The sequence below is a fragment of the Callorhinus ursinus genome, unplaced genomic scaffold (assembly GCF_003265705.2).
Source record: "Callorhinus ursinus isolate GAN/ISIS: 27379988/994484 unplaced genomic scaffold, GSC_fseal_2.0 scaffold8, whole genome shotgun sequence".
Lineage (NCBI taxonomy): Eukaryota > Metazoa > Chordata > Mammalia > Carnivora > Otariidae > Callorhinus > Callorhinus ursinus.
The window spans coordinates 69,908,672-69,922,619 of record NW_027397070.1 but is presented as its reverse complement, the minus strand read 5'-3'; the positions used below and the strand labels follow the sequence as shown (position 1 = coordinate 69,922,619).

Here is a 13,948-nt window from a genome sequence, read left to right as displayed (position 1 = left end):
AAACTCTATTACCTTAGGTGAAATGTATGCTGGTAGTTACATTGTATTTATTCTATCTCAGTTCTTACAAAATGCTTGACTTGATCTGGTAAGTTGATTTCATGACCCACTGCTGGGTCCTGACTTGCAGTCTGAAAAATCCTGCTCTAAGTGAGGCTTGTACTTTCTCCTCCCCCTCTTCTGTATTTAAAATTTACTACCGAGAATGGATTTATGCATTATCGTCATATTTTTCACTTAAAAATAAAGAAGAGACAGCCCCGGGAAGACACGGAACAATAAAATCAAGTGGACTTTCTGGAAGGCAGTTTAGCAAAACCTGGCAAACCAGACATCTTTAAAGATGTGCATGTGTTTTGATCCAGCGATTTCCCCTGTAAGGAATGTGCTAGTGGGGTAAAGCGGTGCAGGACTGTGAGCACAAGCTGCTCACTGCGTTTCTGTCTATAATAATGAAACATCCCTCACACCCCAAGCACTCGGGAGCCACCCTGGCTGTCCATTCGATGGTGTGGCAGTGGTGCCATTCAAGACATTTATTGACAAGGAAAGAGGGTACCAGGAGTCAAAAATTAATGTCAGGCTACAATAATCCAGCTCTTGTTATTAATATATATATTTACAAATGTGGGGGGACAGGGAGAGGCATGTTTGAAAGTGCTCACACCCTGAGGTTACCTTGGGTTGGTTTTATTTTCTCCTGACTCTTCTGAGTTTTCCTCGATGAGCACGCCCTGTTTGTAAGAAGGAGAGATTTTAAAGGAAGAGAGAAGAAGAAAGAAAGGAAGAAACGAAGGAAAAGGAAGAGAGAAAGGGAAAGATGAAGGAGAGGAAGGGAGAGTGGGAGGGAGAAGAGAAAGAAGAGAAGTTGGGGGGTGCCGGAACCCCCCTGGAGCCGGGAGCCAGCCGGCCGCGTGGGCAGAGCTAGGAGCGGCAGGTCGGAGCGCCCAGTGCTCCCAGTTTCGGTCCGGGAAGCCGGACGAGGCCGGGTGGGCGGGGTTGGGGAGCGGGCTCCGCCGGGAAGGGAGGTCCCGCGGCGCGTACAGCTGGACCCGCAAGCGGCGGGCCAGGACCCGGAGCGGCCGCGGCCGGCCGTGGGGCCCCGCGGCGGTTGCCGGCGGTCCCGGGCCGCCCTCCGCTGCCTCCAGGCCACCAAATCCGCACCGCGGCCAGCGCCTGCCGGAGCTCGGGGCAGGCCCTCCCCGGCGCCCAGCCGCGTGCGTTCGGCTGGCTCCGGATTCTTCCTGGGGGTTTTGGGGTGAGAGGCAGCGTTGGGTGGGGAGGGGGAGGGGAGGAGATGCAGAAATACCATCTGTGCCAATGATTTTTCTTAAAATCATTTTTTCAATTTAAATACTTTTAAAGCAAAAAAAAAAAAAAATCCCAGCTCAGGGTGTCAGTTCCAAAAACTTTTCACAGAGGAGCGGTGTGGGGGCTGGGCGCGGAATCGGCGGCGGCGTTGGTGGAGCAGGGGCCTCTCTTCCACCCGCCTGCTGCACCCCCCTCACCCCTGCAGAACCCCCTCTCTCACGTGCGCACTGCTCACACTCAGGCGCTCACTAACACTCTCTCTTTCCATCCCGCGACCCGGACGGTCCTGGGCTCCCGGGCGGGAGAAGTTCGGCTGCCTCGCTTCCCCCACTCGCGTTCTGCAGACTCTCGTCTTAGCGCTTTCTTCTAACCCCCCCCCACCCCCCACTGTTCCGCTCCAGGTGTCGCTAGCAGAGGGAGGTGGGGGCTGCGCTAATCCAGGGCTCCCAGCGTCGCCCTCCCCCAGGGAGCAGCAGGGGACAGAGCGAGGGCCGGGATGGCGCGGGAGCGCCGGGCCTGGACTGCGGACGCAGAGCGGTGCCAAACGCCATGGCCCCCTTCCCCCCAGCCCCCGTCCCAGCAACAGCCATCCCTCTCTTTCCGGCCTCTCTCCGCTCCTCCATCTCGCCCCCTTGCTCCCCTTCCCAGCCCCGAGCGCGTCGCGGGTGGTGGTGGTGAGGTCTGGCTCGAACTTGGGGAAGCGGAGGAGGGGGTGTCCTGGGCAGGGGGCGCACCCCGCTCCACCCCCGCCCCGCAGTAGGTGTTGCTGCTGGAGTGGTGGCGCTGCAAGCCCGCCCTCCCTTCCCCGTCTCCCCTCCCTCCGCCATCGTGCGCTTCGCTAGTCGCACCTCCCGCGGACCCCGGCAGCCAGGCGGGGATCGGAGTGGAGGGGGAGACGATTTTGCAGGTGCGGGAACGCGGCTAGGGAGGGGCCAGGTGCGGGAACCGGGCTGGGGAGGGGCCAGGTGCGGGGAGGGGGGCTAGGGAGGAGCCAGGTGCGGGGAGGCGCCCGCGGTGGTCGCGAGCGCAGTCCTACCTGGTCCACAGCACCCCTTAGCCTCCACACCGCCCCCTCCCCCACACCATCGGACGCTCGGGGAAGTTAGACGGGCGGCGGCAGGGGCAGCTGTAATTGTGCGTGAGCGCAAGCGCGCGCGGCGGCAAGTAAGGACCCCCTTGCCTCTCGGGCCTCCTTCCAGGGCCCCGCTTGGCTCGGCTTCTCGGTTTTTCTCCCGACCCTACATCTCCACCGTGAGTGTGTGACTCCTGGGCACCCTCACCGTCCCCTTTACATATTCCTTGCCCTCCCGCGCCCCTGCCAGCGTCGGGTCCTTCCAGCCGCCCTTCCCCCCAGGGTCACTATGGGGACGCGCGCGAGAGATTTGTGTTTAATTCCTGCCGCTATTCAGAGGAGAGAGAAAAAAATAAAGGGACCAAAGGCAACCCGAAAACAGTTTACTTCAAGCTTTTATTATTGTAGCGTAAAAGAAGTTTATATACAGAGAGTATTTCCAGCAAAACACTCAAAAAATGGCCTTCGAGTCAGGGGCCTCCCACTTCCTGGCCCCACAGTCGGCAGCTCTGCCGAGGAGGCCCCTCACTCGGGGTCTCCAGGCTCTCGCCTTATCTCTCTTCCCGTGGACTCCTCCACCCACACCCCGTTTCCCAGGAGCCCGGGCCTCTTTCTTCTCCCTGGGGCGCGGCGAACCTCACCAGTGCCTCTGAAGCCGGCTTCCTCTGGTCCCGAAACGGTACTCCCAACCGCCCTCTTTCACCCCCTTTATGGCGGTTTCCTCGCGGAAACCCAGAGTACTTTCCCTCTCTCGTTTTAGGCGCTGCTGCAAGCCCCCCTGCAGTTCAGAACCAGCTCGTGGTCAAGACCAGTTAGAGACAGCTCGTCATCAGCAGTGGGGCTCGTGAGCACCCAAAATAAGGGGGGGAAACCACCCTGCCCACCCTTCCCCATCCCAAGCCCCCACCCCCAACTCAGGGACAAGAAATAGACACAAAAGCAGCAGGGCATCCCCTCCCTGCGAACGACAGGTGTGGGTGCCAGGCAACTAGGGCGAGCGGCAGGCGCTGCTGGAACCCAGCTGCGCTCAGGGTGCGCGGGCGCGGCCAAAGTCTCTCTGCGCCTGGCTGAAGGCACACTGGCTCTTCTCTCTGGGGAGGGGGGTGTGAGAGAGGCAGGGGCCTCTGCGGGCACAAGTGGGGGGAGGGGAGGACCCAGGCAAGGGTGGCATCGCATCCACACTCAGAAAGGGATTTCGAGCCAGCCAGGCAGGTACAGGTGAGGGACAGTCACAGCAACAGAGTCCAGGGAGGGGAGGGAGAATTTTCAGGTGGCTTGGCTGAGGGCACAGACTCAGCCGGCGATCCCGGCTCAGCACAGCCGTGTCATTGGGCCCTCCGCAAACCTGACTTGTTTGGGGGGCATTTGCACGTGGGCTTCGAAGGCTCGAAGACATCGCCGGCCAAGTTCAGTCAACTGTCCACTGATTGTTTACACTCGACGCGGCTGAGCGCCGTGCAGCTGCTCATCATAGTGCTCCAGCCAGGTGCGCAGCTCAGACACCTGGTAGCCGTCGGGGCCTCGGCCGCCCTGGTACATAATGGTGCCATTCTGGATCACGTAGAGGCGCTCGAAGTAGGCCCCATAGGCCGAGCTGCTGGAGTTGGCCATGGTGTCGAGGACAAGAGAGCAGCTGGGCGCTCCTTGCTGCAGTACCTGTGCCGCGCTGACCCGGTCCTCCAGGCTTCGGTGCTGCGGGATGCTGTACGGGGAGTCTGTGGTGACCCAGCCGTCCGAAGGGTGAGCTTCCTCGATGTAGATGATGAGGAAGTCGACGTCGCGCTGGTACTTGGTGACCAGGCGGTGGAAGGCGCTCATGCGCGCCATGAACGGTGGTCAGGTGCAGCTGCCGAAATTGAGAACTAGCGGGCGGTTCCCTCTCGCGTAGTCAAGGATGTGCTGGTTCTGGAAGCCATTGGGCAGGACCACCTCGGAGTTGGGAGCTGGACCGCCCTCATGCGCCTGCTTGAAGAAATCCAACTTCTGGCCGTGCCACACGGCCTTCAGCGACGCCAGGGTGCACAGCCGGTTGTCATCGGACACGCAGACAGGCGGGTCGTCCGGGGGCACCTCCTCGCCATCACTGTCGAGCTCCACTGCGGGTTCGGGCTGACCCCGGCGGCGGCGGCCCAGGAAATGCTTGCGGATGCACAGGAAGTCGAGGAGCCAGAGCATGAAGGCCGTGCCGAGGAAGCGCGGGAAGAGCACGAGGCACGAGGCCGTCTGGGCGCAGAGCCTCAGGGAGTGAAGCAGCAGGGAGCGGAGCATGGTGGCTGCAGCCCCCGAAGCCCCCTGGGACCCGCTACCTTCTCCCACCACCAACCGCGGGGCGGCCTGGCGAGGCATCTGGGCTTCGGCTGTGCGGGGAGCTCGATTTATAGCCGAGGCTTCAATTGGCGGGAGACTCCACCTCCGGACCGGGCCCGCCCCCTTGCAACTTGAGCCCGGAGGGATCACCCAGCGGCGCGGCCAATGCCTTAGAAATCAAGGGCCGAGGGCGGGCTCAGGCGGTCGGGGGCGGGGCGGCCCGGCCGCGGGCCGGCGGGGGCGGGGGCGGCCCGGCCGGGGGCCGGCGGGGGCGGGGCCGGGTCCCCGAAGCCCGCTCTCGGGGGCGGGGGACCCCGGTCGCCGCTGCCACCCGGGACGGGGAGCTGGACCCGGGACCCAGGCGTCCGCCGGGGAGATCCTCCAGCTCCAGCTGGCGCGAGCGCTGCGCGCGGCCTCGGTCCTGGCGGCCTGCCTCCGGCCCGCGCCCCTCTCGCCGCGCACCTGAGCGGAGCTCCCCGGCGGCCGCCGCGCCGCGCCGGAGCTCCGGTTCGCTTCCCGCGCGCCGCCGCCAACGCCGCCCCCGCCGCTGCTGCTCGTGCGGGGCCGCTGCCCAGGTGCCGCGGGAGCCCGGGTCCGCGGCCGCCGCTTTGCTGGCCCCGGCTCCCGCCCCGCCGGGGACGCGGACCCGCGAGGAGGCAACTTTGGGCCCCCGCCGCCTTCCCCGTTCGCCCGCGGGCGCCGCTCGCCTCCCGGAGCCCGCCCGCCCGCTCGCCTCCCGCGCGCGCTCACACTCGCGCCTCGCACACGGCCGCCCCCCGCACCGCCCCGCCACGCACACCGCGCTCGGCGCCCCCCGCCGCTGCCCCGGGCCGCCGCGCGCAGTCCCGGCCGCGCCCGCCCCGTCCCATCTCGTCCCTGTTCGGCGCTGCTGTTCTCGGGTCAGCGGCCTCCGGGGCGCAGCAGGGAGGTGCGGAGGGCAGGGCCCGGGGGCCGGTTAGTGCCTGGCGCCGGAGACGGGGAAGGCTGGGGAAAGCAGCGCCGTGCCTGTGCCCCAGCCGACCCGGGAGCGCTTCGGGCGCGGGGCGCCGCGGGCGCGGGGCGCGGGGCAGCGGGCGTGGGGCGGCGGCGGCCCCGGCGGCTCTCCCACTAGGGGTAGCTGTTGCCTGAACGCCGAAGCGCTCCCCTCTCGCCGCGCTCCTCGCCCGGCGCAGCCCCGGCCTCCGGGCGCACCCGTCCCGTGCGTCCCCGGACGTTGCTCTCTGCCCCGGGAACGTCGAGACTGGAGCGCCCGAGCTGAGCCACCTTCGCCGACCCCGAGCGCTGCAGCTCGACTCACCGCGGAGGCGCCCGGACGCGTAAAGTGCGTACTTTCAACCGAGAATGTGTGTTGAGGCTTTTAGGGGTGCGGGGCAACTCCCCAACTCCGTGGGGCCCTGGTCGGCCCCGCCGCCGAGTCAGAGACCAACTGATTCCTCGCTGCGCCCGGCGCCCGGCCGGCGATTCGTGCTCAGGGGCGGCGGGGCGGGGGAAGTGTCTTGACCTGGGGTCCCCGAAGCTGAGAGCAAGCCCCGCTTCGCCTTGGCCCGCCTTGCCCTCCGGGGCGAGGCCGGCGCCCGGTCTCAAGCGATTTGTACCCGGTCTGGGGAGTCGAGCCTCCCGGTACGCCCTCGCAGTAGCGGGGGCTTCTCTGGGGCGGCGGCGGCCGAGTCCCGGGGCCACCGCCGCCTGCGTCCCGTGCGCTGCGCGCCTCGGGGACCAGCCGCCTAACTTCTTCCCGGGACGGAGACAGCGCTCGCGCCGGTGGCCGAGGTGGGAGCTCGCTCGCTGGGCTGGATACGGAGAGGGCGAATCGCTCCCGGCAGCGGCGGCGGCGGCGGCGGCGGCGGCGGCGGCGGCGGCGGCGGTGACGGTGGCGGAGGCGACGGTGACGGAACAAGTCCGAAGAAGTCAACTGCCCGGCAAGGAGCCCCCACCCAGGACCCAACGGGACCCCGCGGGCCCGGGGGTAGACGCCCCGCCTTGGGCGGAGGTACTCCCCTCCAGTTTTAGCGGCCCTGGCGGGACCCTTTGCCCCATAAGCTTCCCGCTGGAGCTCTGGCTCCAGCAGGTCAAGACCCAGAGCAGAAGGTGGGGGGCACTTTAATGTAGCCCCCTTTCTCTTTCCCAGCCTGGCGATTTCTCTGCTGTCGGAGCAGGGATGTTGGGGCTGCACAGCCCAGGAACTCCCGGCCTGGAGGAAAGCCAGGCTGGTCCCAGCTCTTCTCAGCCTCCAGGCACTGCCCCTCACCGCCCTGGGTAGGGGTCATTCAGGTGGGTTAGGGAATTCTCCCTGAGCCAAACCTGGCTGCGGGGGGGAGGGGGGGATGGGTCCCACTTGTCTGCCCCCCCTTCCCCAGGGCACCTCTGAGTTAGTAAATTGTTTCCTTTCTTTGCCTTGCTCCCCCTTTGGGGGAGTATGTGGGTTGAGGAGCCTCCTGCTTGGCAAGTCTCTGAGAGGAGGTTTGGGGGTCTGGTTTGCCCCTCCTGGGCAGGGGCAAGGGGAATGCCAACTTTTGTTGGCAAGATTTTCAAGCCCTGATTCCTTGGTTTCTTGGGGGGGGGGGCTGCTAGTCTAGGACCTGTGCCCTGCCCCCACCCCCGCAGAAGCTGGGACAGGGCCATGGGGCAGCCCTCCCCCATCCCATATTTGAGTTTCAGAAAATGAAAAAGCCACTCTGGGCTGGGAGAGCCCTTTGTGCTGCCTGGGATCTGGTGGCGGAGCTGGTGGGTGTGTGGAAGGAGTGGTCTGGGGCACATGGGAGACGGGTCCCTTCTGGTGCCCTCAACCAGCCGACCCTCCCAGCCGCCCTGACTCCGCACCCCGTCCAGCCCCAGGGAAGCTCGGGAGAGCAGCACTTGTCCGTAGGGCTGTCACTGCTCTGGGGGCTCTGCTTGTTTCCTGGGCTGATAGGCTGCACTCCATACCTCAGGATTCCAGAACACAGGGCAAGGTGCTCAGACCTGTCTGGCTCCCACAGCCGCTTGTGCAGGTGAGGACAGACCCCAGGTCCAGGCCTTCGGAAGCCAGGCCCAGGCTTGGCAACTTTTACTCGAACCCTCTCTTCTCCCTCTCCTAAATCCTCTCGCCTCCCTGAGAGCCCATGCTCCACCTTCCTTCCTTCTCCGCAGGGCAGAACAGCAGCTCGCCTTGGACCTGGCCCTTCCTAGCAGCTGCTCACCCTGTCCTGGCCTGTCCTGGGGGTCAGCAGTGAGAGTCGGGCTCCCAGGCCCAGGGACCTGGCCCCAGTGGGCCTGGCACGCTCTGCCCTGGGGTCACCAGGGTTGGAGCTGGGGCTGTTCCCCAAGCCTCTGTGGCTGGCTTGGCCTGCCCCCCTTCCTGCCTGCCCTCTCACAGCTCCAGCAGGGGGCGGGCCGGGGAAAGAAAAGGAAGGACAAGTTGAACTGGGTCCATCTGGTGTCCAGGAGCAACTTGAAAGGGGGTGGGGGGAGGGGACAGGCGATGAGGGCTTGGCTCAGCCAAGGGAGGGTTGGGTGGCCTTCTTGCTTCCCAGGCCATTCTCACGGGGCTGTCTCCCCCGGGGGGAGGGAGGGCCTGGGGGCGGGGGTTTGCCCAGGCTCTGACCCCTCCCCCACAGGGCCCTATGTGAAGCTTGGTGGGCGGATGGGCACAGCCTTTGCTTTTCTCCTGGTGAGCAACTCCCAGTGACCAAGGAGATGGCTGCTGAGACTTCCCACGGGAGCAGCCTGCGCCACGCTGCAGGAGGGCCTCCTAAAGCCCCGGGAGGAGGTGGGCCAGCCTGCACACCTGGCCAAAAGTGTCCGAGAACTAGCTGAACCCTTGCGCGGCCTCACGATGTCTCCGCTGCCGGGGTCTCAGCCCCCCTTGGCCGCCGACCCTTCGTCTCCCCTTCCACTGGCTTCTGGGAATTCCCACGGACTGTCTTGTCTCAGCCTCCCCTCGTGCTCCCTCCTGGCGGCTCTCCTTCCCCTCCTGCTCTACCGCTTCACCTCTGCCTGTGTTCAGCCTGCCCCACCTCACAGGGAGCTGGGACCTCCCTTGCCCTCCCCGCCCTCCTGTATCCTCCACCCTCGGCCTTCCTCCTCTGCTGAGCCTCGGGAGGGGTGCGCTTCACCTCCGTTCCCGTCCCTGCTGCCGCTCAGGCTCCCCCGGAGGACAGATCCCAGCTGGGATCCTGCACAGGGACCTGCTCCCGGCGCCCAGGAGAAGCCCAATAAACCTTTGTGAAATAAGTGAATGAGTGTGGTGTGGACCTACTGGAAACTTGTTTCAGGAGGATTCCAAGGTATTTCATTCTGCCCTTTTGCCTACTGGTGGCAGTGAGCGAGGTAGGGTGGGGAGGCAGTCGGGGCCCAGGGAGGCCTGGGGGCCTGCCGAGCACACAGTCTCTGGGACATGTCTGTGGGCGTGCTTTCTGGGTCATCCTCCCATCCTCTGGCCCCTGGGTCAGTCCGTTTCCCTTCCTGGGGTGAGTAGGCCAGCCCACGGGGACCTCGGCCCGCCATCACGGTGCTCACCCGTGTCCTTTGCTTCAAGAATGACTTCTTTCCCAACTTCCTTCCATCTCTTCAGACTCCAGTTCGGCCGGGCTGGGTGCGGGGGGCGGTGGCTGAGGGCTCACTGGTCTGCTCTTAGAGGGGTCCTTAAAACAGCAGGTGTCCATACTTCCTCGGGCCCCCACTGTCCCCCTGCCGGGGGTTGGAGGTAGGACGGGGAGAGCTGGTGGAGTTCCCCCAGTGGCTGGACAGGTTGGGAGCCAGGCCCTGAGAGCTCGGCAGGGCCCCAGGGCCTGGATGGAGCAGGGGTTTGGGTGGCATTCCAGGGTTAGAGGCCCAGGACTCCTGGCCAAGGGGGTGACAAAGCCCTGGAGGTGACAGCCAGGCCACCTGCAGTCTGACCTGGGCATGTCCCATCCCTCCCCTCAGGCCTCATCGGCACTGCAAGGGGATTGGGTGGCTACTTCCCAATGCCTTCCCTGGGCTGGCCCTCCACAGCTCCAGAAGGTTCTAGGAAGTGTTATAGGACCTGCCCTGCCCCTGCATGCTGTTCTGGGGCTGGTGGGACCCCCACTGGAGGACGGAAGGCATCTCTGGCCTTGTTACTTGCCCCCAGCTTTTCTTTCGCCTGCTCCACCCCTGCCACAGCTCTGGGCCCTCACGTTTGTCCCCCCCCCTCCCGACAATCCCTGGGAGCCAGTGTTCCTGCCATGACTGCAGCCCCAACTGAGCATCCGCCATGCTCCTTCATGCGTGGCCAGGCCCCTCCGGAGGGGGAGCCGGTGCCTGCCAGAGCTCCTGCATGGATGCCCGGGGCCTTCCTGGGGCCAGAGGGGTGCTGGGTCACCCGTGTGGGGGGTGGCCCCTCCGCGGTTCCCTGAGGCGATCTGCTGTGTCCATTTCTGACCCTCTCTGGAAAAAGGTGGGGTATAACCAGCCAGCTGAGAGACACCCCCAATCCCTTTGCTTCTCTGAGCCTCCATTTTCTCAACCGAGAGGGGAGCCTGAGTCATGAACGCGTCGTGTGTGCGCGGCCATGCCAGGTGTATGCGTTCGTGCGTGCGTGCGTGTGCGTGTGTGTGTGTCTGCTTCTTTGTTCTCAACATTGATCCCAAGTGCATTTCAGGCCTCTTGTGGGAAGCCACGGGGTCCCAGGGCTATACCACAAGTGAGAAGAAAAGGTGAGAATAAGAGGAAGGGTCCGCTTCCCCCTGGGGACACAGAGCCACCTGAGCGTCCCCCACATGAGCCTGGGACCCATGGCAGATCTTACCCAGGGCTAAACCCGAGTGGTTACGATTCCCAGCGTGCAAAGGCTAAAAATGGCCATCCGGCTGTGCCAAGTGCACTGCTGTGCGTGTGGCCGAGCTGGTCGCAGTCCCAGCAGCGCTGCTTCTGAGGCGGGCTAGCCTTCGGCTCTGAGTCCCGGGATCACTGGGGCGTGGACACCCCAGGGCCCTGTGCCAGGGCCGGCAGAGGAGACTGTGGCTTGTGGGTGGGGGCGGGAGCAGCTCAGAGAGGAGAGGGGCCCTGGGGCGGCGTGGCCAGGCCATGGACCGGTGTGCCCGCAGGTGATGCTGCTTTAGGCCAGAGCATTCTCCTGAACCGTGTGTTCTTTTGGGGCCCCCGCCCCGAAGCCCTGGTCCAAGCCAGGCTCCCACGGCGGTCCTGGGCACACAGAGTGAGCCCCCCTAGCCTGGCCGGGGGCCCGGGGAGGGGAAGGCTTGCTCAGGGAGGGGTGCTCTGGGTCTCCCTCCACACGCAGGCACAGACAGCTCCTCATCTTCCATCGGACCTTCTAGAGCAGGTGAAGGACACAAAAGGCAGGAAAGGCTACGTTCCCATGGCTCTGTCTGCACACTCCCTCTGCCACAGCCGTGCTGTGTGATCTCGGGCAAGTTACTGGAACTCTCTGTACCTCCATCTCGGTGATCTGTGAAATGGGCAGAGCTTTCAGCCCTGACTCGCAGAAGAGTTGCTGTGAGAGAGGTTTGGGCATGCGTACACAACCCATGGGATCGAGCCCGGTGCATGGGGATGCTGTGTAAATAAGAGTGACAGCCGGCACCGAGCCCACCACATGCCCGGACACTGTGCACTGTCAGAACCGCTCCTGGGGATGGTCAGGAGCTCCTGCTCTGGGCCACTTCAGGAGCCTGTGTCCAGGTTGGTCCACTCCTTCCCCACAAAAGGTCCTGCTGGAACGCTGCCTGGACGCAGCGGGGTCATTAAGGTAGGGTTTCCTCCTCACAGAAGCCCATCTCTGTGAAGCCTTTTGGCCCCTGGATGCCTCCCTGTCCTAGTAATTGTGTTTTGATAGGGCATTTTAGGTTTGCACATGGCAGAAGCTCAGTTCAAACTCGAGCTAAGAAGGAATTTACTGACTCTAGACAGTGACAAAAGTCCAGGCGAAGCCATGCCTTCAGGCACAGCTGTGTCCAGGTGCTCAACAGCGGCTGCCAGGGCCCTGCCTCCCCGGGCTCTCAGTTTGCATCTCTGGTGCTTCACTGTCAGGTGGGGTTCTCTTTGCTCTCAGGGGGCACACAGGGGCTGGAGAAGCAGCAGTCGGCTGTGCGTGACTGCGTTTCCTTTGCTGCATCCGGTAGATCTGGTGGAAGGCGGTGGCGGCAGTCTAGCTCTAGCAAGGGTGAAGCTCACGTGCACTGCCAGAGTCAGGGTGCTGCGGGCCATGGTTGGGGGGGTGACCATATGGCTCCCACCAAGAAAGGCCCCTTGTTTCCTCCTCCTCCAGCTGCAGAAACTGGCCTCATCCTTCAGGGACTGGCATGCCTGTCCCCTCCTCCTTACTTTCCAAAATACCCGGATCAGAGTCCTCTGGTTACCTGTGTCCCCCTTACTGACCACGGGCTCCCGCAGGGCAGGCTGGGCCCGATTCACCTGTCTGCCAGGCCGGCACACCACGGGGGCGCATCCCAGGAGAGCTTCTGGCTCTGTGCCCACTCCCAGTGTGGCCTCTCTGAGCCTCGTTGCTTGAGGGGGTATATGGATGTGTGTCAGAGCAGGTGGTCTTACCTGGTGAGTTAGGGACTCTGTCAGCCATCTGTTACCAGGGTAATGCTGGGTAACAAGTCACTGCACAGCAATAGGTACTTATTGGTCACATGCTGTGGGATCTGCTGGCCTGAGCTTAGGCAGCCTGCTGATCTTGCCGGGCTCCTGGCATGCCCGGTTATCGGCTGGTGTTGGCTGATCTTGCTGGGCTCCTGGCGTGCCCTGGTGTCGGCTGGTGTTGGCTGAGTGAGGATGGCGCCCGTGGGGATGGCCACACCTCGGCTCTGCTCCACGTGTTTCACCCTCTGGCCGGCTTGCCCGGGCTGGGTCTGGTGGGAATGGCAGGGGCACAGAAAAAAGCAGCCCCCATGCACGACGAGCTTGAGGGAAGCCGCCGCTCACTGCATGCCTGCTCACATCCCCTTGGCTCAGCGAAGGCACTACAGACCTCTTGGCATGGCACAGGGCACAGGGAGGTGTGAAGGAGTGCCTGCCACAGGGATGGAGCAGGACTGGAACCTGGGGCCCCTGGCAGGGAATGCACCCCCAACCCTGCCCTCCTGGTGTCCGTGCCCATGCTGGACCAGAGCCCGGCCTGTTGGATGGGGAAGCCTGGTCGTGAGGGATGACATGTTCCTGTGGGGTCTCAGGTTCTCCCTTGCCCCTCCCTGCTTACAGCCCAGTGCTGGAGGACCGCTGGCTCCAGGGACAGGGAGGGAGGTGTATCACGTGTTGTCCAAATGGCACTGCGGGCTAGTCAGCCCACAGTGAACTTGACAAGTCCTTCGGGGAACGCTCCTGCCCTTCTGGGCTTCTGTCCTCACCTGTGTGATGGGGATGGGCGTGGTGAGTTGTGAAGGAACTTCCAGGCCAGGGCTTGGGGTCAGGGGGTCTTGGGGACAAAGAAAGAGAGACAGAAGAGTCTGGGAGTCAGGCCTAGTCCCTGCCTCTAACATTTGCCTCTTTCCAGAAGCTTCTACAGGCTCCCTTTAGTGGGGATGAGGAGTGCAGGGGTGCAGGAGTTGGGTGTGTGGTCTCCTGCGACTCTGATGGCCCTACCATTCCCCTGTCAGCTGGCCTGCTGGGCAAGTCCTTGGGAAGAAGGGCCAGGTAGACGTGGGAGTCCCTCTGAGCCAGGGTCCATCACTTTGCCTCCCTTCCCTGCCTGGGCGGGGGGTACTTCCTGGGCGGGGTGCTTTATCTGGAACAGAAGCCTGTTATGGTTAAGCCATTTGGGTTGAGGGGCGGAGGGGGACAGGCACAATACCCCCAAGGCCGCCTGTAGGAGGTTCCCACAGGGTCAGCCCATGAGCATTCTCACCTAATGTCCTGTGGTGCCTAGAGGAGCCTGCGTCCTGCCCGGAAGGCTTGGGACTGAGACCAAGAATTGCTCGTGGGGTGCCATGGGGGCCTGGAGGTGGGCCTCGGGTAGCTTGGCCTTGCTGGGCCCTTCTAGGCTTAAGCCGAGGAGCCGATGAGTCCGCGATTCTGGGGCATAGGCTCTAGGAACTCTAGGAACTGCTCCCCAAGACCCCAGGCCTGCCATGGGTCACCACTGGATGTGGGTGGTCAGCAGGTGGGCCTCTTTGCAGACCCCAGGGGAGGGACTGGAAGCCCAGGCTGGCCCGATCTAGCCGTAGGAAGCTGTGGTCAGTGATGCCTGTGCCGTGAGCAATGACCAGGATGGAGAGAGATGCCAGACCTCGGACCAGGACATACTCTGAAAGGGGCAGGCTGGGAAGTGTTTGGACAGGTGCAGTGGGAGTGTGT

The 13,948-nt window shown here is 63.9% G+C and overlaps 1 protein-coding gene across 1 annotated transcript; it reads right to left on the bottom strand.

Annotated features, from left to right (window-relative positions):
* Nucleotides 1–2,760: 2,760 nt before the first annotated feature.
* DIO3 (iodothyronine deiodinase 3) lies at nucleotides 2,761–4,729 on the bottom strand. The gene has a single exon (XM_025869185.2). The coding sequence runs from the start codon at nucleotides 4,727–4,729 to the stop codon at nucleotides 3,815–3,817; it is 915 nt and encodes a 304-aa protein (XP_025724970.1). The 3' UTR covers nucleotides 2,761–3,814.
* Nucleotides 4,730–13,948: the final 9,219 nt, after the last annotated feature.